The sequence below is a fragment of the Bombus huntii genome, chromosome 17 (assembly GCF_024542735.1).
Source record: "Bombus huntii isolate Logan2020A chromosome 17, iyBomHunt1.1, whole genome shotgun sequence".
Lineage (NCBI taxonomy): Eukaryota > Metazoa > Arthropoda > Insecta > Hymenoptera > Apidae > Bombus > Bombus huntii.
This window is the reverse complement of record NC_066254.1, coordinates 4,875,485-4,897,314: the sequence shown is the minus strand read 5'-3', so window position 1 is coordinate 4,897,314 and position 21,830 is coordinate 4,875,485. Positions and strand designations below refer to the sequence as shown.

The following is a 21,830-nucleotide window of genomic DNA, read 5'->3' as shown; positions in this document are numbered from 1 at the left end:
AACTTTACCTCGTCCTTGTCATCCGTGAACACCATACGCCACCTAGATACTTATTTTTTTTTGTACGCCATTTTTCCATGCGACCATTGTCGACATATTGTCAGCTCTGCGTTTAAAACCCTTCGTACATGTGTATCCTTTACCAGAATCTTCAAGTATTCTTCTTAGATCTTTTCCAACTCCTCTACATTCTCGCACCTCCTCGTTACGTGATCCAGGCTCTCATATCGTGTTTCACAGAATCCGTATCTCTCGTTTTGTTTCGCTTTCCGACGTTTGCTGCCTAATTCCTCGTTACAGGATGATGGAATATGAATATTACGAAAAATGATCTATAGTCAGTCAGAAAATTGTACACACGCCTTTTAAACATAGAATATTATAGCGAAAACGTTTATGCCATTTTATTTTGTTTTTCAATACATACATCGCATAGTTATCATACAGAGATGGCGGCTTTTAAAGCTACTAAGAAGAAATAAATAATTGAACGGGGCAAGTCGGTCGTCGCTCGATCACGTTCGAGCTTCGAGACTTCGAGCAACGATTTCTTCCATCTCCTTACTCGTGTATCTACTTAAATAACAAAATATATATAAAGATATAATTATTAAATTATTAAAAAAATAATACAAATTGCTCGTGTACAATCGTCGAATGTGATTTTGTACCTTTCGGCGTAATTTCCTTATTTCAACTACCGCGTTGAATAACGAGTCGTAAATACGAATATAAATATAAAATAGTCCTCGATTAAAATTTTAACTCGACTTTCTTCGAAAGCGGTTTCTTTCACGCATATTCCACTTGCGTTTCTATGAATCGCTGAAACTCTTCTTCTGATTTAACATCGTCTCGATATTTCGATGAATTCTAGCGATTTGCAATTTCTTCGAAGGATCTCCATCTTCTATGTAAACGTTCCCGCTGACTTCCGGCCAATCGGACACCACAGGAGTCTCCCTTTTTCGATCTGTAAAAAAAAAAGATGTATTACCTATATTGTTCGAGTTATTAGTTGGCTCGATTAAAATGACACAGCCTGTACAATGTGCTTAGCACATCGGTAATTTGCTGCAGCAACGACGTAACTGCAAATGAAATTTGTAGGCTTTGAGCTATCGGTACAGTAGAAATACTTGTTCCATGTACTTTTTACCGTTAGAGACGTACAAACGAAGTTCAAAAATTCGCCGCACGGCGACAATTGTGTCGCTCGCGATGATTGCATCATCACGAAACTGTAACAGTTCGGAGCATTCAAACTCGTTTTCCTTATAATTGTGATTTTTTAGTTACGTCGTTGTTGCAGCAAATGAGCGATATATGTAGATGGTAGAGGCAGATTCTTGTTAATTGATTAATTAATGTATATTATAAAATTAGACAACCACAAAACTACAACTTAAATAAATGTATGAATCGCATTACACGTAAGAATTGTTCACAGACTTGGAAAGCCTGAGCACTTGGACATACTAATCTGACTGTTTTAATAAATACTGGTGGCATTGCCAATAAAGACGACAAATAGGAAAGAACGTAAGTCGAGCTATCTCTGTACTACAATATATTCCCATTGAACATTTTCATGAACGTATTCTATCGCTCACTAGCGAGGTTGAGGTTCTCAGATTGAGAACGTATGTTTTCCAGAAGAAACGATAAATTGTTTCTGGACATATTGAAACTGGATTATCGAAATGACTACACGTTTAACACGAGATCGGATAGAACACACGTTCGTATGAATCTTTTTCGTTACTTTTGTGCCTTCTGTCCACTCCTGTCTTGAAGCGAGTCTCGTTTGTTATAATACACCCTATAGAATACAGCACAATGTCACGCGAAAAGCATATATATTTTCTTCTTACTTTTCAATCATATAGCATTTTTAGGTACATAAAGAAACGAAGAGGATTTTTAAAGATGAAAATACAGTTTAAACCCCGAACAAGCCGATTCAAAGAATTTACTTACCTAAGAGTTTCTCGAGATACTGGCACCTTGTTTCGGGATCACCAGGGTTCATTGGTGCGCCGGCAACCAGTTCGGCTAGTTCCGCCTTGACCATTAAATTTAATCGAGCCGAGATCTCTTCTAGACCCACTGAAAATATCGAACAGTCTTTACTCTACACGAGCTTCAACAACAAATTTAGTTTAGTCTTTGTATATTTTATATTTCTACGTAATCTGTACAATTTGGCAAATTTTAGCATATTCTCGTAAACGCGTAAAAATCTAATCGTGTCCATTTTGCATTGCCATCGAGTAATTTATTTATAGTTATTGTTAATTCCCAACTTTCTGCTATAATTTTCAAACCATAATTATTTTCCTTATGAATAAACGAACTTTCAATTATACTAAGAACAGCAAAGTAAATATAAAGTACAGTCGTATAATTTTTATAAATTAAATATCACATTATTTATTCTATTTATGATTTTTACGCGATGAGAATGAAGAGGTTCAAGTCAACGTCGATGTTGTAGTTTAACAATTTTTAATTTACTATCGTTGCTACAAAATTCGACGTTTACGAAATCCAGTAATTTAGGACACCGATCGTTTAAGTTATTGTTCATTGATAATCTAGTGGTGCAAGTTGAAACGATCGTATCGCCTGCCCAAGGATGGAATGCGAGTTGAACGACTATGGAATGCAGTTCTGCTTTCTCAAGGCCCCATGGGATGAATCTAACGATAGTCTCGCTCCGGTCTGAAGTCATGTTTCTCTCCCCATGAAGAAAAGCCCGACTAGTCACAGGTCGAAGAACTATTCAGTTAGAAAAATGAATGCCTCACCTGGCATGCTTTTTCTAACAGGTATTTTCTCAAATTCTACCTTTTGAAATTTAACGCACTTTGTTACACCATCGATTCGTAATTAACAAACGACAGAGACGATTCAGGGGAATTTAAATAATTTTTCCAGCTTGGACTAAGCATTAAGATCGTAAGAGGCAATCTTGAAATTGTGACTCGCTTTTTACACGTAGCGATGATATGAAATGGGTTTGAAAGACTCGTATAAATGAATGTGCTACTTTTAAAAGCGTTTCTATAAAAATCATTGAAATTAATTATTAATTATTAAGAAATAAGAAAGTGAAATTGTAAGAATCGTCGCTGTAATTATACTGCGTGAATGCGAGAATTACTTTTATACCTGTGCAGCAATGCAAATCGCTTTGCGAAGGTCCGTGTTGGAGAATTATCGTTAATTTGTTACGATTAAGGAACATTGTTAGGGGGATCAGGTAATGGATTCTAACAAAAGAGGCGGGCTATCCTCAGTCCCCTTTAGTAGGCAGAACCAGCAATGAAACGGTACCGAATGCACGACCATTCGCTTGTATTACCAATCCGTTAGTGAGAATGCCGACAATACCTTCTGATTCCAATTGAGGAACATGTCAAGCACAATTACATTAGCCAGCGATATCCTTGCGAATTCGTTCGGCTGAGATTCAACGCGAAAGCCTCGTTTCAATGATTCTCCGTCGAATACCACTTTTTTTTTTCTTTATTATCGATAATCTTATATCTTATGATTTATATTTTTAACTTTTATTCTTGTAAACCTACATTTACACGAACAGATTGCCACTTCCCCGGTCACTTCTCGGTAAAATAATACTACGATTGTTACAACGATACAGAAGATTACACGAAACATTATGCGTCTGACCGTAGAATTAACAGCGTCGTACCGGCATCGAAGTCAAAGAGTAGTGGTTCATTCATACCGACTCGTGTGACGATTCAAAGGTTTTCCACAAATGTCCACTAGTGATGGGATTAAGTGTACGTCAGGTGCTTCCTTCTTTCTGTTTCTTTAGCGAACATCGTTAGTAGCTTGTGAGATTTGCGCTAGAATCGGGACGCTTATTATCCGCTTCGTTCAGGTTTGGAAACAGCTGGGAGAAAATAAGAAAGAAACGAAATTGCCCGGAAAATAGTTCTTTGCCCACGCAATCGTCAAACATCTTGGTTTTAAAAAGATGTACATTTCAACTGCTACAGCTGCAGTCTACTTTGCCGGAAGACAATAGACAAATTTTCGTCAACTTGAATGACCATTTTGCTAAACTACTTGAATAAATTTTGGCGTTCACACAGGGCAAGACACTATATTGTTTGCTACTTGCTTGCTATATCGGCCGTGTCTGAACGAGCTCTTTGCGATGTTGTCTACGAGCAGTCTTCGATTTTGTACTAAACAATTGCAACTAAATCGCAGATAGATCGACGTACGTGCAATTACAAGGATACCTGCGCTTGGTCAATAACGTTCGTAAAAAGATTGAAGGGATCGAACGGATCGATTCTATCGCTAGATAGTACGCTTCCTCGGGAAGCGTGGGTGGCAGCAAGATGGGGAAGAGGAAAAGGGGAAAAGGGGGTATCGGGAAGAATAGAGGGGACAAGAGAGGGTTCCGGCGTTGATGAGTTCTGCGTAACGCTCGTTATGCAAATGCGGGTAGTAACATCGTACAAACGTTCATCGTAGATTGTAGATCATAACACCATTCGAATTTCTCTCTTCTCTGTACACGTACACGTACACTGCTCATAAGTATACGGACACCAGGATTACTTTGCAGCAACAGCGTGTGAATTTTACGAATTTTGTACAAAGTGTACAAATTAATGCCGAATTGATAATTGCAAGCAACATTTGCTACTTTTTCTTTACGGAATCATCAGAATATAAATCTAAATCACACATTAGAAGATATTGAAATGATATATTTTAATTATAATTACATATTCTCCAATATTCGCTGTATGTATATTTGATATTTAAGTAATATAAGAGTATGGCATAATATTTAATACAACACCTATATGTTATAAGTGGCTATAGCGATTACGAAGAATCAAATCGATTCAAGTATGATTTAACCATAGTTTTACAATTAAAATACGTCTTGTCACAAAATAAGCTAACGTCCGGATATTTTTGAGCGAGGATGTACGTCCAGTGATGGATTGCCAAGTACTTTGAAACACTTCGAATCGTATTCGATGCCATCAAATTTCTAAAAGTCTTGGAAGTTGTGGAAGTCATAAAAGTCTTGGAATTTATTGGAAATCCTTGAAAGTTCAAAAGATCGGAAATGCACTTGCGCGACCACGATTTGCAAAATTTAGGGGGATTGCAAGACTTTCGAGACTTTCCAGGAATTTTAAGGTATCGAACCCTATTCGGAAGTGAATTTCGACGATCTCAAAAAATATGAGTACAGTCGATGAGCTGCGATCGATCTTGAATACGCGTGCAACCTCTCGTTTGTGAACATCGTAACGGCGATTTGCGAACATTGCCCGTTTACAGCTTTACAGTACTGGACGAACCGTAAGGAATTTAAAGCAGCTGGGTCACGCGATTTCGTACGCGGTGTTATTTCAACGTTTCGAAAAATCTGAACAGCCTTCCGACTGCCTTTCCCGCCTTCGTGCTGCTCAATGACGCGAACAATCAGCTGCTACATCACCGAACAAATGAAAAACCTTCGATTTTACAGTTCCATATTAATTCTTATAGTTGCAAATAAATATAGTATGGAATTAGTATAACTCGCATCGAAGCAATGTTTGATATCCGTAACGTGGTTAAATAAGTTATTTATGCGCAATATTTGTAAATCTATTTATTATAAGGGAAGCTTAATTCTCAAAAAAGTCGCGAACGTTTATCTCGAAATCCGGAATACGTCGCCACCTCGACAAACCTGGTGATTGTCATAAGACGTTTTCCTTGAAACAGAACAAGCTTTGTTTGGAACATTTTTCCAAATAATGTACAGTTTAGGAGATATTTTCGTGGATCGATTAAAAATCGATTAAAACCTTGTACGTATATTAAATAATTCTTTCGAAGATCTAATATCGTTGAATGAGAGATTTTTCTAAATATTGGCACGCCATGCTGATTGATAAAAACGATACGTAAATGTAGGTATCAGGCTTGTTGCGATTAAAGCGAATCCTCACACTGGCTTCGATTCGATGAAACCAAATGTACCCAATTAAAGGCACGTATCTCGCGAGTGATATGTATAATCATTGATGACATAAGTTGGTAAATGAGTACAAAGAGAACGCGGAACGGAGCATCACGAAAGAAATGAGAAGCATCGGATACCGGGACGTCATATCCGGGCGTGATAGATCGAGCCAAGGTGAGCAGAGGTCGTGAGCGGCCCTCTAATGAAGAAAATCTGTCTTGCATTTTAAAGGACTTCTTATCCCCCTCCAAGGAAACATATAACAATCCTTCGGAATCGAATGTAACAAAATACCAGAACGCGAAATATTACCTACTACTAATGCTTAGTACACTCAATAGTGTACACTCGGTAGTAGCGTACTACACACGGCAGGTAATATTTCCAGGTATAATTATATAAGTATAGGTCGTTCACAGCTTTATTAGAAAGTTACGATAAAAATACAAAATACCAACAGGAATACTGACTAGATCTTCATATCGACAGGAACATTGACCATGACTATTAATAGCTATTGATTATGTTGATTGTAAATCTATTCTTGTCTTATAGCACCGAAACCACAAGTCCGTTCCCTCCATACTTCATGCTTTTATTACAACTTTTCGATAAAGCTTTGTTTAGCCTACGTTTATACAACATTTTCTGCTTCGTTACACCCATAAAATACAGTGACAGGGTTCGGCTGGCATTCGCGTGGACACCACGCGATATATATTTCTCATAGGAATTCAGAGTGATTCGTTTAGCAACTTTTAAATTGCAAAAGATCTCTTCTTCCGACAGCGCCCTTGACGGGGAACTCAGTTTTCCTACTGTGCAATCATTTCATAAGGCTTCGTTTCTACGCGTAAGCAACAATAGATGAACATAATTAATAATAAGTAGGAAAGAAAAGCTAAGCAGAGATTTTGATTCGTCCGTTACATTGTAACGAGTATGTTGCTTTGAATATTCTATATATTTTCGTAAATTGTGTGCATTCGATGCATCTTCGCATCTCGAAATTTCCCATAAACGCAGGAAAATCCGCAGTCCAGTAATTACTAGTAACAAGTTGAATTCTTACCAGGCTCGAAGTTTTTCTTCATCCGACGCCACTGTCTCGCGTAGACCAAAGCCGAGCATCCTGCGACCAGAAAAAAGAGAATACAGGCGCACACTGCAAGGATCAGCGCGACCGTTTGCCAGTCCCACAGGATTCTCTCCTTGGAAGTAGCTGCGCTCCTTGGATAAGGAGACTCGTTCAATACCTAGAATTTCGTTGTAGAATTAACGTTCCATTCGTTAATGAACAAGCTCCAGATACACAGAGTGTATCACAACATGTGGAAGCCATTTCAGGAATGGACAGGAGACATAAAAACAATGAACATACTTCCTATCTGATCTTGTCTCAAATTTATTACTCTGTATTATTCGATTATACCCCTGGAATTTTTGAAAGACCACGAAACTTTGATAGGACAACAGCAAGCTTGCGTACAGACCGAGGCTAGCCATTTCAAGGGTCTTCTACGAAGGCAAACTGTTGCAAATTGTTGAAACGCAAAATTAAATGACTACAACTTTGAAACAAAATCAAATCGGACTCGTGTTCGTATGGACTTACTTTATTGTTTCTCGTGCCCACTGCTGAAATGGATGTCACGCGTTGCGACACACCCTGTCACTAGTAAATCACTTGTCTTTCAACGTGATGAATTCAGCTAAGTGGATAACTGGACATGGATGGGAAATGGATAGATGGAATTCTGATAACCAACTTAATACTGTAGACCTTATACCTGGTTCTTCGTTTTCGATTGGATATCTTCCTGCGAATTGTCTGCAAAATCCTTCGACTCTTGCCTAATCTGTTGCTGGTCCAAGTCGGGGAACCTCCATAACATCTTCGAGGTAACCGCTTCGAGGCTCCTTTGGCCGGTTTCCGGTCGTTTCCTGGTCGAGAGGAAAGACCAGTCGAGCTCGAGAGCGGAGAGCGGTCCGCAAATAGCATCCTTGTAAATGGCGCAGGGACTCAAAGTGAATTCAGGAGCGCATCTGGTGCAAGGCCAACAGGTGGCACGCTCGACCGACCAAAATTCGAAACCCGGTTTACAGACCGGATATCGGGGAGCGGATGTCGAGCAGCCAGCCTTGCGGAGACCGACCAATAGCAGCAACACGGCCAACAGATATGCCCGATTAGGCTCCCGAGGCATCACCTAAAACAGTTTCCACGCTTGTTACCTTTCAACCAATTTCTTGATCGCTAGAGCAATGATAACGATATTAAGGAAAATTTGTATGCAAGCAATGAAAATGTTCGTTGTACAAAACAACGATAAATAATTGCAAAGTCCTCGGTTAACATGCATTTCTAATTTTTATCGGTTGTAAAATCTCTCAACGAGATACTCAGTGTCTAAGTGTTTTCCATCTCGTTAGAATTTGATCACAGCCAATTTCCAGTAGAAACGAGTGAGATACACATGAAACGTAATCTACGTATACGAAGTTGCCTTAAACGTATAAATCTGTAATCCTAGAAATTGAATTGTAAGCTTAAAAAAGGCCACCCTTAAGCGAGGGAGTAACAGTAAATAGCAAATAGCAATAAATACGATAATTGATAAAAACCTAGCAAATAATTATCGTGTATTTGAATTTAAATGGCAGTGAAAGAAGTAATATACAGGCTCGTTTTAATCGGTCCACGCAAATATCCCCTAAACTGTACGATATACGGATATTCGAAGGAACGTTTCAAATAAAACTTGTTCTGTTTCAAGGGGGACGTCTTATGACCACTACCAGACTTGTCCAGGTGGAGGGGTTCTCGAGATCTCAAGGTGACCTTTGGTTTCTTAAATGGAACTATACATTGTTTTTTATACACCGTTCTGGATGCAGTATTTAATTCTCTAAAAATGACTATTAAGCTACTTCCTTTATAATTTTAATTCTATTTTAATGTTATAATAATTCTTTGAAAATTTTCATTTCAATTGATAAATATTTATTAAGAAGATACTTTTTGCATCACGAGATATGAAAACAAAATATTGATTATAATATTGATGCAATAGTTATAACGATTACACGTATATAACTATCGTAATCATATAAATAATTCCAATTTATACTAATTTTATCGACTCTATATATGTAGAAGAAAAGTGAAACAAAAGATAAAACATTCGCGAGGACAAAAATGTATTTTTTAAACAACTCGTTGAAACAATCGAGCGTGTAAAGTGGCCATTTAACCGGTAAAACCGGCCAGACCGTTTCCACTTCCGGCTCGTTTGCGATGTAATTACATCCGTAGTTGTATCCCGAGCGGGGTACAGTCATGAGTATGCGTACGCACGCGCATTAGAATAGTTTTGACATGAATCAATTGACCGCGATTTGGTTGTGATTTTGCTGCGATTTTTCTTTATATTAGTATATACATATACATGCATATGTATCATGACTAATCGTTAACGACAAATATACCGTAATCAGTAACACGTGTTTCGCAACAACTGTACATTTTAATAAGATTAGTTCGTATGGATTGTCCTCCAACGTCAACAATCTACACATTAATTAATTCGTAAATGTTCAGTATTTCAAAGTAAACAAAATTAAATAAAAGGTATAGCAGTAGTAGATTTCGAATTACAATTAAGGTTCGATTCAATCGATCATCGGATGAATGAAACGATTAGAAATAGAAAATTGTGTCGCTCAAATAGAAAGCGTAACGTTCTATCCGAGGCGAAGGTTTCTCCCGGGCTATTTAAAATTTGATGCGCGCGCTTCTACCAATCGTACTTCTCGATTGCGTGGCAAACATACGCAGTTCGCGTACTAGAATCACGGCAACACAAAACGCCTATACACCGTAGATCTCGATACTTTGGTCAAGTTCTTTGACAAAAGTTAAGGGCTAACGTAAAGATTTATAATGCATAACCCTAACAATAAATTCATAGTTAACTACTTAAATTATTCAATATTAAGTAATCATAATTTGAATCGCCTATAATATAGAATTCACTTTATCAATATTAAATGTAACATATGTATTACATTTACCTCGAAAATAATTTCTGAACACGATATAATTTTATTAAATATCTATAATTTAATTAATAGGCTATGAACTGTACTATCGTTAAGAGATTTTACCGTTGTTTGCATTTTATGAACTTATAAATAAATTTATATAATTTAATAATTTTGCACTGTCTTCCGATATAAAATAAAATTTGATTCAACCAATCAATATCTATATCAATTCCTTAGTATTAGTATCGTAATAACTGCTATTAACATATATTATACGACCATTCATAAATCTCATTGACATTCTCTACGTTCGCTGTGTCATTGAATACGCGCATAAAAGTCAACTAAGCCATTTCGCTATATTTTACATCTTATCGTAAATGCACTTTAAATTAGATCTTCCAATGTTTTTTAGTTTTATTTGTTTTATAATTATCATCTTGATATAAAATCGTAATACGTAAAAATGTGAAATAATTTAAGTATAATCTTTATTCAATTTAAGGTAACTTGTTGATAGATTTATCTTTGATAATTATGTGCATCATAATACAAACTAATAAGTATATATGAATTACTATAAGATATGCTCGTCGTGCCAAATATTAGATCAACTATCATCAAACAAATAGTATACTACTAAAATTTTACAAATAAATATAGTACCTACAACGAAAAGTGTAATAAGTCAAATCAAAAAATGAATAGAAGTGAACATATTTTATCACATTAGAATAATACTTAAAGAAATACATACTGACAGTTCATTTATATAAAGAAATGTATGTCTATATAATGATACATACGCTGCCTTCGATAAATGCAGGCCTGTCATGACGCAATCCAATCGATGTATCCAAGATCGATCACCGGGAGAGAAACCGACAAAACATCCAGGATACACAAAATATCATTGAACTTTCCATTCGAACGAGATCACGATTGATTTATTTAGACTAAATTCTACAAGTCCTGAGCCTTCTTAGAATCAAAGTTAACAAAAATCCTTTTTTCGCATATTGGAATACAAATAGAGAAAGGCGGTATTTCAAAAAATCTCCACTGCCACGAAATAGACGCGCACCGCCCGCCGACCACAATACAACTGACTAGACTGGTTATTCTAATTTCCGCCCACGATCCTCCCTTAGAAAGAGAACGCGTTCATGAGAAAGAGATGTTGAAAGGAAAGAGATACGGAAAGAAACTTAGAGCTGGAAGAAGATGAAAGAAGACAGAGGGAGCCACGCGGTGAAACACAAAAAAAGAAAAGTAGCGATGGCTTCAAACGTCGCTACCTATCGTTGACAGTACAGTTTTGTAGTAAAAAGATAATGTTTCGTTAACTCGAAATGTATGATCATCGCTAATTATTATATCGCTTATTAGTAAGAACATAATGAAATCCGAAATATATTAAATGTATTACGTATATTAGATATATTACATGTGTAATTAAGTTGAAGTAAGTAAAGTGAAATATATTAAAATTTAATTAACATGTCATTTCTTTGTAACATGTAATATAAAATATATAAAATATATGAACAAAATTAAATATTGTAACTTATAACTATATAACTTAGGATCAATGACATTTCCTATATATATACATATAAGGTACATATATATATATATATATATATATATATATATATATATATATATATATATATATATGTGTGTCATTGAAATATGTCATATATATACAATCTCATTGAAAAAATTGTAACACAACTTTATCAAATTTTAATGAATTCCTTTAATATATATGTTATTACACAAGTTTTGCATAAATGTTTTTTTCTAATATTTATATCGAAGAACTTTTGAAATTTTTTAAATTTGTCAAAGAAAAATGTTAATTTCAAATTTTAGAGGTAAAGAATATAATGTAGAAAATATAATGCACCGGATAATAATAATACATACATACAAAATCTTAATTCAAGTTTATCAAGTTAATAGTTATACAATATTTATATACATACGTTAATGATTTTAATTCGTGTTTAATTTTTTTAATCAGAAAGTCGATATTCGGTTAGTTTATAAGTATATAAGTACATTAAATTTGTTAGATACCATTAAATTATTTACAAAAAAATATTTATCTAACTCGCTATAAAAAAAGATAGTCTTTTACTTTCGCGCCATCTTGAATTACTGAGCGATTGTCTTCTAAGAAAACAGTGATAGTCTAGTTATGAAAACTGAAACTAAAATAAAACAAAGCCTCGGTAGGATAACGCTTTAAGATATGATGTTTTAACATTAAACTGGATATTGATTTTCCTTGAAATAACTTTTAACTTGTTACATTTATTAAAAACAATTCCGAAGTTCAAACATTGAATGTCAATAAGATTTTATCTAGTTAATAATTTTCTAACATAAGTATCAAAACTTCCAGCTATTTATATTTCTAATTCTTCCTAATATTTTATTGATATAGTATTCCATATTTAATAATGTGAAAATAAAATTAAGAAAATTCTAACCTTAAAATTGAATTTCATACATTCATGAAACAAATGGAACTTATTATTTATTATTTTTAAATTATTAGTACATGACACTTTTATATTAAATTTTACTCATAAATGTCTTTGTTAATATAAATATGACCTTAAGTGACCTTAACGCTTTAAATTCAATATAATTTTCAAATTAATACTACTAGTTTTCTTAACGTTTAAATGTTTAAATTAATGAGATCAAAACATTTTGATTTACGATGTGTTAATAAAAGTTTAAATACATTTTCAGATTCCTCTAAGGAGGCATCGACAAAGCAAGCAACCTTAACAGTTGGTGTGATTTTCATTGCTTCGTTATCGGCATTATTTTATGCTTATACTAGTTTTCCAGAACTTACTGAGTAAGAAAAAATTGTAATAAACTTTTATATAAAGAAATATTTTAATTTATTATATTACAGAGATGAGCGACAGTACATGAAATTGCCATTACATATTGAAGAAGCTAAAAGTTTGGGTAAACTTCTCGGACGATATAAAGATCTTTATTATTTTCAAGTGCTTGCTGGATTATTTATTACATATGTTTTGTATCCTTCAATATTAAATCTTTTAATTTCAGAATAATTCATAAACTATGCTATTAAAAATATGCTATTTCATATTTATCTAAGTAACATTCTACTTTTCATATATAATGTTATATTCAATTATTTTTAAATGTTAACATATAAGTGTTTAAAAGTATATTTTATAGGATAACCCTTAACATAGATTTAGCTTACAAACTTTTGCTATTCCAGGTTCTATTTTCCTTTCAATCCTTTCTGGTTTCCTCTTCCCCTTTCCTTTAGCTTTGTTATTAGTATGCAGTTGCAGCGCAATAGGAGCATCACTTTGCTACTTTCTTTCTTCACTTTTGGGACGTAGATTACTTTTTAAATATTTCCCAGAAAAAGCAAGGGAATGGACGTTAACAGTAAAGAAGCACAAAGACCACCTCTTTAATTATATGCTATTTCTTCGAATAACTCCATTACTACCAAATTGGTTTATAAATTTAGCCAGTCCTGTAATTGGAGTGCCTCTTGTACCATTTGCTTTAGGCACATTTTTTGGAGTTGCTCCACCATCTTTTGTTGCTATTCAAGCAGGTCAGACATTACAAAACTTAACTTCATCTTCTGACGCATGGTCGTGGAATAGCATTATAATATTATGTATATTTGCTGTATTATCATTAGTACCTGTTTTATTTAAACAAAAACTACAACAAAAATATGATTAAACTTTAGGGAAGAAATTTTGAACAAATTTATTTATTTAAAGAAATATGTGCTTTATTTTAATATTTAAAACTTAAAGCAAACTAAGTTGTTTTTAAAAAATTCAGTTCCAATAAACAAAATTTTTTTTTAATATTATTACACTGTTATATAAAGTTCTAAATACAATTAGATTTCTTTCTTTTTTTTTTTTTTTCTAATTGTAACTTAATTTGTATCAATTCCATATGTTGATATTTTTTCTATTTTTTATACTGTAATATCATGCATTTATTAATAAATTACAACTTTACAAAATGAGCACAAATTTAGATTGTTATTTCGTAAATATTAATGTATTGTTTTATGTAAAATCAGTTGTATGTTTTTCACAAAAGCAGATATTTAGAAAATTGTTTAAAGGGAAAGGGGTAACAATAAAACCAATTATACTAGTGAAAAATTTTTGTAGTGGAAACATAGTTATATAAAATTAATTTAATTGAAAGAGTAATTCAGCAGAACGAAGTCATATAACTAATGGTAATACTAGTTGAATTCAAAGCTGGAAGGCTGACTGGTCGCCAGTACCACCAGTTGTACCATACTAAAAGAGAAAAATATAATTTTTGAAAGTATCTTGTTTAATGTATCAATTATGATATATGTAATATTCAAAATATTAATTTAAATTAATGGACACTCATTTCTGTTAATGTTAGACACTGTCAAGAATAAAGTAGATAGTTTAAATAATAAAACGTATGTTCATCAACTTCTTTAACTGACTATAAATTAAGATACTTACAAGCTTTTCCAGCAGATAATAATACTATGATGGACTCGCAAGATGCACTACATTCTGGACTTGCTATCATTTTTATCAATCTTGCACCAGCTGTACACCTTATCATTATATTACTACATTCAGGATTTGGCTAAAGTTTTAGAAATAGTATTTATTAAAGAAGTTATTCTGCAAGCAATATGCTTAATTCCAACATAACATTATTTTTAACATCTATTGTCAATTAAAATAATACAGCAGACATATATTGAAATATTACAGCTATTTTGTAATGCTTCTTGCAACAAACATTTTGAATATTACTATTTACACAATAATTAATTTTATTATTATATTGATGTTCTTTATGAAGCAATATTTCATGCAAACCAAAACTTTTAATAAAATAACATCTTACTAAAGAGTAAGGTGGAGAGTTTGGTTCATCAAAAATAATAAATCTTTCTGTGCTTTGTTCCCACCAATTTGGTGTATCAACAGGTTTTGGAAATAACTTTCTCAAAATTCTTCCTGCTGTCATGCTATTAATTCTCCATGTAATATGATTATTTAAATTTTTGGAACGATTTAAATCCATATTTTTTTCCATAATATCTTGAATATCTCTAAAATGTTAAAGCTTTTATTTACAAACTTTTGTTTAAGGCACCTTAGTATTTTTGTTTATATATAATACCTGTAAGTTTTATTGTTAGAAAATACTCTCATAGCATCTTTCTTAAATACTCCTGGATTTTGCCACAATAATTGTTGTATATCTTCCATATAAACTTGAGATAAATTTTCTGTTTTTGTATAAGGAATGCCAAGATTAAAAGATCTAGATATATGATGGCTACTTAAATCAGGTACAAAATGTACAACACTACAGGGCCAACAATCCATATCATTTACATAAAAATACGGATTTTCTAATATGCACCATTCATCATATAATTCTAAAAGGCAAAAGTATAAAAACATATACATAATTGAATAAATCAAGTAAGAACAATATGAAATTTTAATGAAAAACTATTATTAAAATCAATTATTGTTAATGTTATATAAAGTGAGATTTAAGAAATAACTACTGATGTCTTATACTCCAATATATATTTATTGTATATCATTTTTTTTTGTAATTTACATGTTTTGTATATATATACTTCCATATTTTTATAAAGAATTTTTTATTAAATTCTATAACGATAATGAATGATCTAATGATAATAAAATATAAAAAAATTTAATAAAAATTTTAAATAAATATTTTTAAGCCGATGATGAAATGAAATTGTTAATAAAATATAGTATGTTTAACATAAATTGTAATATCAACATACCAGATAAAGAGGGATAATGTTGAATTATTGGTACAGCTATTTTTCTAAGTAATTTTAAGCCTGGATAGATGGAATTCTGTAAATTCCTCAGTAGCATCACACCTAAGAACTTTTTATCAAAGGATATAAAACATATAATTATTATAAATAATAATGTAACCATACTTTTCATAAAGAAACGAAAATTAACTTTCTTCTTTTTCTTCTCAAGAGTACGAAAGGAATTTTGTAAAGCTTTATTGATTTCATTATCCGTAATATCATTTTCGCGTGCAAATTGACGAATCTTTTTCAACTGTTTTTTATACACCTCCAAATCAACCATTTTTTAAGAAACAAAATAAAAATGATAAATGAGAATTAACATTTATTGGAATCGATAATATATAATGGCATGTATGTATATATATATATATATATATCGTGTAATTTACAACATTTTAATAAACATTCACATAGCAACTAAAAGTATGTATATATACATCGTATTTCATAACAAATTACAAAATGAAGTACATATACACTAGATCGGCAAATCTATATTTAAACACAGCTGCGCTCTCTATGAGGAAATTGTTAAACTACTTATTATACTACAATGAAAATAATATATAAGGATGCAAAGTCTATCTTACATACTCGTCTGTGATATGGCCATTGACTAAATACATATATTAACTATTTGATTAAATACATTATACATTGACTATTTACCTGACATAATATGCAATTTTGTGTCTTACGTCAAAGATACTTCTTGTTTCGATCTAAAATTTTTGCGCCCGTTTTCACGCATCTCCACGCTTTTCCAACTGTTTCCGCCCGATCATATTCAAAACCATTTTGCAATAATTTAGACAAGTGAAGGAGATTTTAACGTCAAATAAGATTACTTTTAATTCACCATGTCGATAAAATTAGTTGTAGCTAGTTCTAATGATTATTCATTATATAATTCAATATATTACTTGCTATGTAATTATATTTAAGATCTAGAATATCATCTACATTATAACAAATGCTATGAATTATTAATTCCTTAAATATTGCATAAATTGCGATTTTATTATTTACACTAGTTCTAAAGAAACGCATGTAGGATAATTATATTGCCAAAATAAGTATGAATGGTACGTTATTCATGTCAGCATTATGTTAAATTTGTTAATACACACGCACACATGTGTTGTACATAATACAGATACTTAAGTGTCTTAGTCGCTATAGAATTAATTTCAATTGTAAAGATTACTGCATAATTTTTTAAATTCCATTAATAAATAGATTTTGTTAAACAAATTATGGTAATGGTAGATTGCAATATCATCTGTTCTTGTCGCGCAATATTGCGTTCTTTGTGCTATAGACTTGTCCGTAAACAAAGAACGCAAAATTGCGCTGCAAAGACAGACTACATGAATGGTCCTACACCGAGAGGGATTATCTTATTTTCAATATATGTAATAATTAAGTATTACACTTATATAAATATCAATATACTTTATTCTAATTATTATAACTACATAAACAATGTGTTTTACTTGAACTATTTATTTGTTTTTGCTTTTTCAGTTTCTGCAGGAGTATCGACATATAATTTCTTATATAATTTTTCATATTCCACCTTAAGTTTCTCTCTTTCTGCAAAATATGTTGGATATCTAGCTTTTTCAATTGGATCCCAAAAATCCATTACAGAATCTGGTGGTATTACAAAACGTCCATGGCATATACCACCTGGGCTATTAGGAAATTTTGATGGATCAGGATGCATATTCTGAAATAATTCTTCTTCACCTTCTAATAGTAGCTTTTTAGCTATGCGAGCATCTGGTATATTCCGATTCTTATCAAAACGTTGTCTTAATAAAATTGCGTTATATCTAAATCAAAAGAATATATAATAATGAATATTTATTCAAAACTCAAGTATTAAAACTTAAAATGAACAGTTACATCTGTATATAATAAAAGTAGATAATTATAAAATGTTAAAAATAGTTCAAAACATAAATTTATTGAATCTTCAAAAGTAGGTCTATTAGAAGTAACAGCTTATTTCATATTATCATCAATTTTATATAAATAATAATAGTAATAAAATTCATAACAAAATTATATAACAAGACAAGTGAAACTATGTACACAATGTATGATATCCTGAAAAACTATGATAGCAGTACGATCAAAATTTATGTTTCTTCATTAATATTTTGACACTAATTGGTAATAAATAATATTTGATATAAAAAATAATGGCTTTTTATACTACTAGATTTAATTTAAACATATTTTTACCTAAATTCGTGTCTTTTAATATTCTGATCTTCTAACGCACGTAAAGCGCGTTTATAAAGACTACATACTTTTCTAGTATGACTAATGAAAGGTGATGGTAGTTGGGCCATTCCTATTTAGATTCGATATTAATTCACTTAGATATTGGTATTGTTCTGTTTATTTTAAAATTACTTAACCAATTCGAGGACTACCTGTTCCTTAGTCATGAACTATATGATGCAACTGAACTACAGATAGTATTATGGGATTATAAAAATCGTAATGATCACAAATTGCCCTGTTACTAATTATTTTTAATGATTATTATTATATTACAAAATTATGGTAATAATAATCTTTATAAAAGGGTTATGTGTAGAAAAAAATATAAAATTTGTTGAATCATAAGAAAAGTACAAGCAATGTTAATATAATTCTTCTTTTATTTTTCATTTATTGTTTTTCGCATTTTGTTTCACTATTATATTGTGATTTACATTAGCATATATTTATTTCAAATTTATTAAATATTAGATATTATTATCAGCATATGAATTTTTTATGTATTAAAGTATAGTAAGCATATCGAATAGAAATGTTATTTTATAGCGTAAGAAAGCTAAAATGATTATAGTAAAATTCAAATAATATATGTAATCTAAAATAGAAAAATATTACAAATAGGATGCTTCCGGTTAAACAGCGCGACGGAAGTCTAGTTAATCACAAAGAATGGCGATTGTCGTTTTATTTACGTTACGGGTTCTTTATTTTTCAGCATACTTAACGACTAATTTTTAAGACGCGACAAGGACCTTAGCCTTTTCAACAATTAAAGAAACTTTCAATCGCATAGTTGTGCGATGAACTCAAGACTTATAATTTGCTTTAAGCAGCAATATTTGTAGCAAAAATCTTTAAAATTCGAATTAACCAAAGAATCCAACCTTCAATTTTCTCAAATAAGTAAATCGTTCGAGTTTCACTAAAAAATTTGATCGTAATATTAAAGCACAATTTTATATAATTTATTTTCTTTCATGTACCTTGTTTACTTAATTCACGAATTAACAGTAAAAATAAATGTAACCATTAATTTAATCTTATTTAACTATTAAATAAATTTCCAGTATTTATATTACGAATAAAGCTTGAAATTTTCATCCAATATAAAGATTTGATTTAGTCATCAAATTAAGAACATAGGATCGAGTTTCCAATATTGACATTGTTTACTTCTTCGAACGATTTTCAACGGACGAAATGGTGCCGACGATGCCGCCTGATTCGCATAAAATTTCGCTGAAGATCATTGAAGCGATAAAACAACATCCAGTTTTATATAGTGCTGAAGTGAAAGGTTCTATTAAACTTCAGGAATTTCGGCAGAAGGTTTGGAAGAGGATTTCGGATGAACTTGGTCTTGATCGTACGAACTCCTTTTCTTCTTTCACTGTTTTCGGATAATTTTGTATGTTCGTTAATATACCATCGCTATACAATATTTCTACTGCCAAAATGTTTTCTTTAATTTTTCTACATAGTTTGGAAAATTGTATACATATTAATTTCGTTTTATTAATCTTATTGTGTAAATACTGTGAAAGTTTAAGTAATAAAACGAAATTTAAATAATATTTATTTACAAAAACATTAGTAGAAGTATGTATAATAACCAGTATTAATTTCAAATTTATGTCTAAATGAATATTACTGCAGTATTTGAAAGATAATATAACATTTAATGAAATATGTGGTTATTCATTGCGTTAAAACGTTTTATTTTATTTTATACAATATTTATTTTGATATCTATGAAAAAATATGAATTTATACATCTGTAATATTTTTTGTTTCTTGTAATTAAAGTTTTTTGAGCCTACGTTTATTTACATTTATAAATTAGAATTTTTAAATTTACTGTTATAAAGTGATATGTATATAGATATAATTAATATGTTTTTAGCCACCTGGGTGAGATTAAGATGGAAAAATTTAAGAGATACTTACTGCCGTATACTTAAATATAAGAATAGAACGGAAAAAGGAGTTCGTAGGAAAAAATGGATTTTTGAAGATCATCTTAGTTTCTTAAAGTTTCCGTAAGAATAATATGTAAATTCTTAATGATTTTCTATATAATAATAATTTTACTAAGCTTACGTGATATATATTCTATTTTTATTAATTTATTATTAATTTTTTATCTATTTTTTATTAATTTTATACTTTTTAACTTTATTTAATACTCAAGCAGAATGATTAAATATCAACAAAAGTGTTTATTTAGGTATGAATCGGATTATCAACCTCAAAGTATAGAATTAACTGAAGACTATATTCAGGATATAAATGCAGGTGGAATTAGTTCTGAAGGTCTTTTAGAACAATTAGAAGATCGTAATGATGAAGATTATAGTGAATATTTAGAAGTTTTGGAAGAAACAACTGCAGATCCAGTGTTGGATCGTGATTCTATGGAATTAAATGATAATGGTGATAACGTAGTAAAAAGTATAGAGGTAGGAAATGCAATGCATCATGATGTTGATTCATATGCACAGCAAATTCAATCAAAATATAGAAAAATAAGACCGAAAAAAGTGAAAATTGAATCATTGGAAGTGCCTGCAACCTACAGTATTTTAAAAACTTCACCTTTTAAAAATAAAACAATTGATACACCAATATTTGTTAGTGCACCAGCTGCAAATAATTCTGTAAAGAATTCTTCTAAAACAGAAGTAAGTTGCAATTTTCGAAACTAGTATGTATTTCCTAATTGCAATTTATTATTCTTTAATTCAATATATGTTTCAGGATACACAAAATAATTATGACCAAGTCTATCTAGCTCCTGAAGGAAAAAGTAGTATAGAGCTCTTTTTTGACAGTATGGCACAAACTGTCAAGCGACTCCCTCCAAAAGCTCAAGCAGATATTAAAATGAATATTTGTAAAATTGTAACAGAAGCAGAACTTAAGTATTCTGGACGTAACACACCCCAAAGTACTCAACAATTTATAGCACCACCTGGAATGATTCCTAAGTTGGTTCTCATTCCATGTAACATGATTGATGGACAAAATAATAAAGGTTGATTATTTCTAAGAATAATTATTTCTCCTGAAAGAATTATGGTTATTTATTCTAAATTATGAAATTGGTTTCGTCTATCATAAAAAAATGCAACACACAACAACTGAGGAATATTAAACTAAGAAAGTAGTTTAAACAAATCTGATTTTTGTATTCAGGACTGTTTTATCTTTATATAACACACTGAAAGAAATACTATATACATAAATGATGTCGTTATATTTTAAGCTATTGTTATATATAAATATAGTTATTTTAATAGAACCATTGTCGTCTTAAAATTTTCCTTTTACACCCGTATCTTAACAAAAGTTTCTTAGTAAATTATCAAATATGTATGTGTAAATGTAATCTTTGAATGCATATAATGTATTAAAATAATTAAAAAATAAATGGTATCTATAGATATATATGTATACATATAATGCGCGTATAATATATTATACGTGATATCATTTATTTTTATGCAATACATTTATCATTCATACATTCAATTCTATTAATTT

The 21,830-nt window shown here is 31.3% G+C and overlaps 5 protein-coding genes across 8 annotated transcripts; 2 read left to right on the top strand and 3 right to left on the bottom strand.

Moving 5' to 3' along the window:
• Nucleotides 1-389: 389 nt before the first annotated feature.
• LOC126875094 (tumor necrosis factor receptor superfamily member wengen) lies at nt 390-11,186 on the bottom strand. The gene is made up of 5 exons (XM_050637796.1): nt 10,873-11,186; nt 7,810-8,229; nt 7,092-7,275; nt 1,981-2,109; nt 390-973 (listed from the first exon to the last, which is right to left on the bottom strand). The coding sequence occupies exons 2-5, from the start codon at nt 8,224-8,226 to the stop codon at nt 816-818; spliced, it is 888 nt and encodes a 295-aa protein (XP_050493753.1). The 5' UTR covers nt 8,227-8,229; nt 10,873-11,186; the 3' UTR covers nt 390-815.
• A 987-nt stretch (nt 11,187-12,173) lies between these two features.
• LOC126875097 (transmembrane protein 41B) lies at nt 12,174-14,572 on the top strand. The gene is made up of 4 exons (XM_050637804.1): nt 12,174-12,306; nt 12,836-12,947; nt 13,008-13,136; nt 13,327-14,572. Exons 1-4 carry the CDS (start codon nt 12,273-12,275, stop codon nt 13,832-13,834), a joined length of 783 nt encoding a protein of 260 aa, XP_050493761.1. The 5' UTR covers nt 12,174-12,272; the 3' UTR covers nt 13,835-14,572.
• LOC126875092 (uncharacterized) lies at nt 13,670-16,548 on the bottom strand. 3 transcript variants are annotated; one of them, XM_050637792.1, is made up of 5 exons: nt 15,945-16,544; nt 15,296-15,557; nt 15,017-15,224; nt 14,620-14,749; nt 13,670-13,813 (listed from the first exon to the last, which is right to left on the bottom strand). In XM_050637792.1, the coding sequence occupies exons 1-5, from the start codon at nt 16,267-16,269 to the stop codon at nt 13,803-13,805; spliced, it is 936 nt and encodes a 311-aa protein (XP_050493749.1). In that variant the 5' UTR covers nt 16,270-16,544; the 3' UTR covers nt 13,670-13,802. The 3 variants fall into 3 exon arrangements, with proteins under 3 accessions (XP_050493749.1, XP_050493750.1, XP_050493748.1); XM_050637793.1 differs by lacking the exon at nt 13,670-13,813 and adding an exon at nt 14,006-14,418 and having other exon boundaries at nt 15,296-15,404; nt 15,945-16,548; XM_050637791.1 differs by lacking the exon at nt 13,670-13,813 and adding an exon at nt 14,006-14,418 and having other exon boundaries at nt 15,945-16,509.
• An 876-nt stretch (nt 16,549-17,424) lies between these two features.
• LOC126875105 (NADH dehydrogenase [ubiquinone] 1 beta subcomplex subunit 9) lies at nt 17,425-18,477 on the bottom strand. Its single transcript, XM_050637832.1, has 2 exons — nt 18,243-18,477; nt 17,425-17,827 (listed from the first exon to the last, which is right to left on the bottom strand). The coding sequence occupies exons 1-2, from the start codon at nt 18,350-18,352 to the stop codon at nt 17,491-17,493; spliced, it is 447 nt and encodes a 148-aa protein (XP_050493789.1). The 5' UTR covers nt 18,353-18,477; the 3' UTR covers nt 17,425-17,490.
• A 454-nt stretch (nt 18,478-18,931) lies between these two features.
• Nucleotides 18,932-21,588, top strand: LOC126875089 (uncharacterized). 2 transcript variants are annotated; one of them, XM_050637785.1, is made up of 5 exons: nt 18,932-19,190; nt 19,400-19,653; nt 20,191-20,326; nt 20,515-20,968; nt 21,045-21,588. In XM_050637785.1, exons 2-5 carry the CDS (start codon nt 19,488-19,490, stop codon nt 21,324-21,326), a joined length of 1,038 nt encoding a protein of 345 aa, XP_050493742.1. In that variant the 5' UTR covers nt 18,932-19,190; nt 19,400-19,487; the 3' UTR covers nt 21,327-21,588. The 2 variants fall into 2 exon arrangements, with proteins under 2 accessions (XP_050493742.1, XP_050493741.1); XM_050637784.1 differs by having other exon boundaries at nt 19,355-19,653.
• Nucleotides 21,589-21,830: the final 242 nt, after the last annotated feature.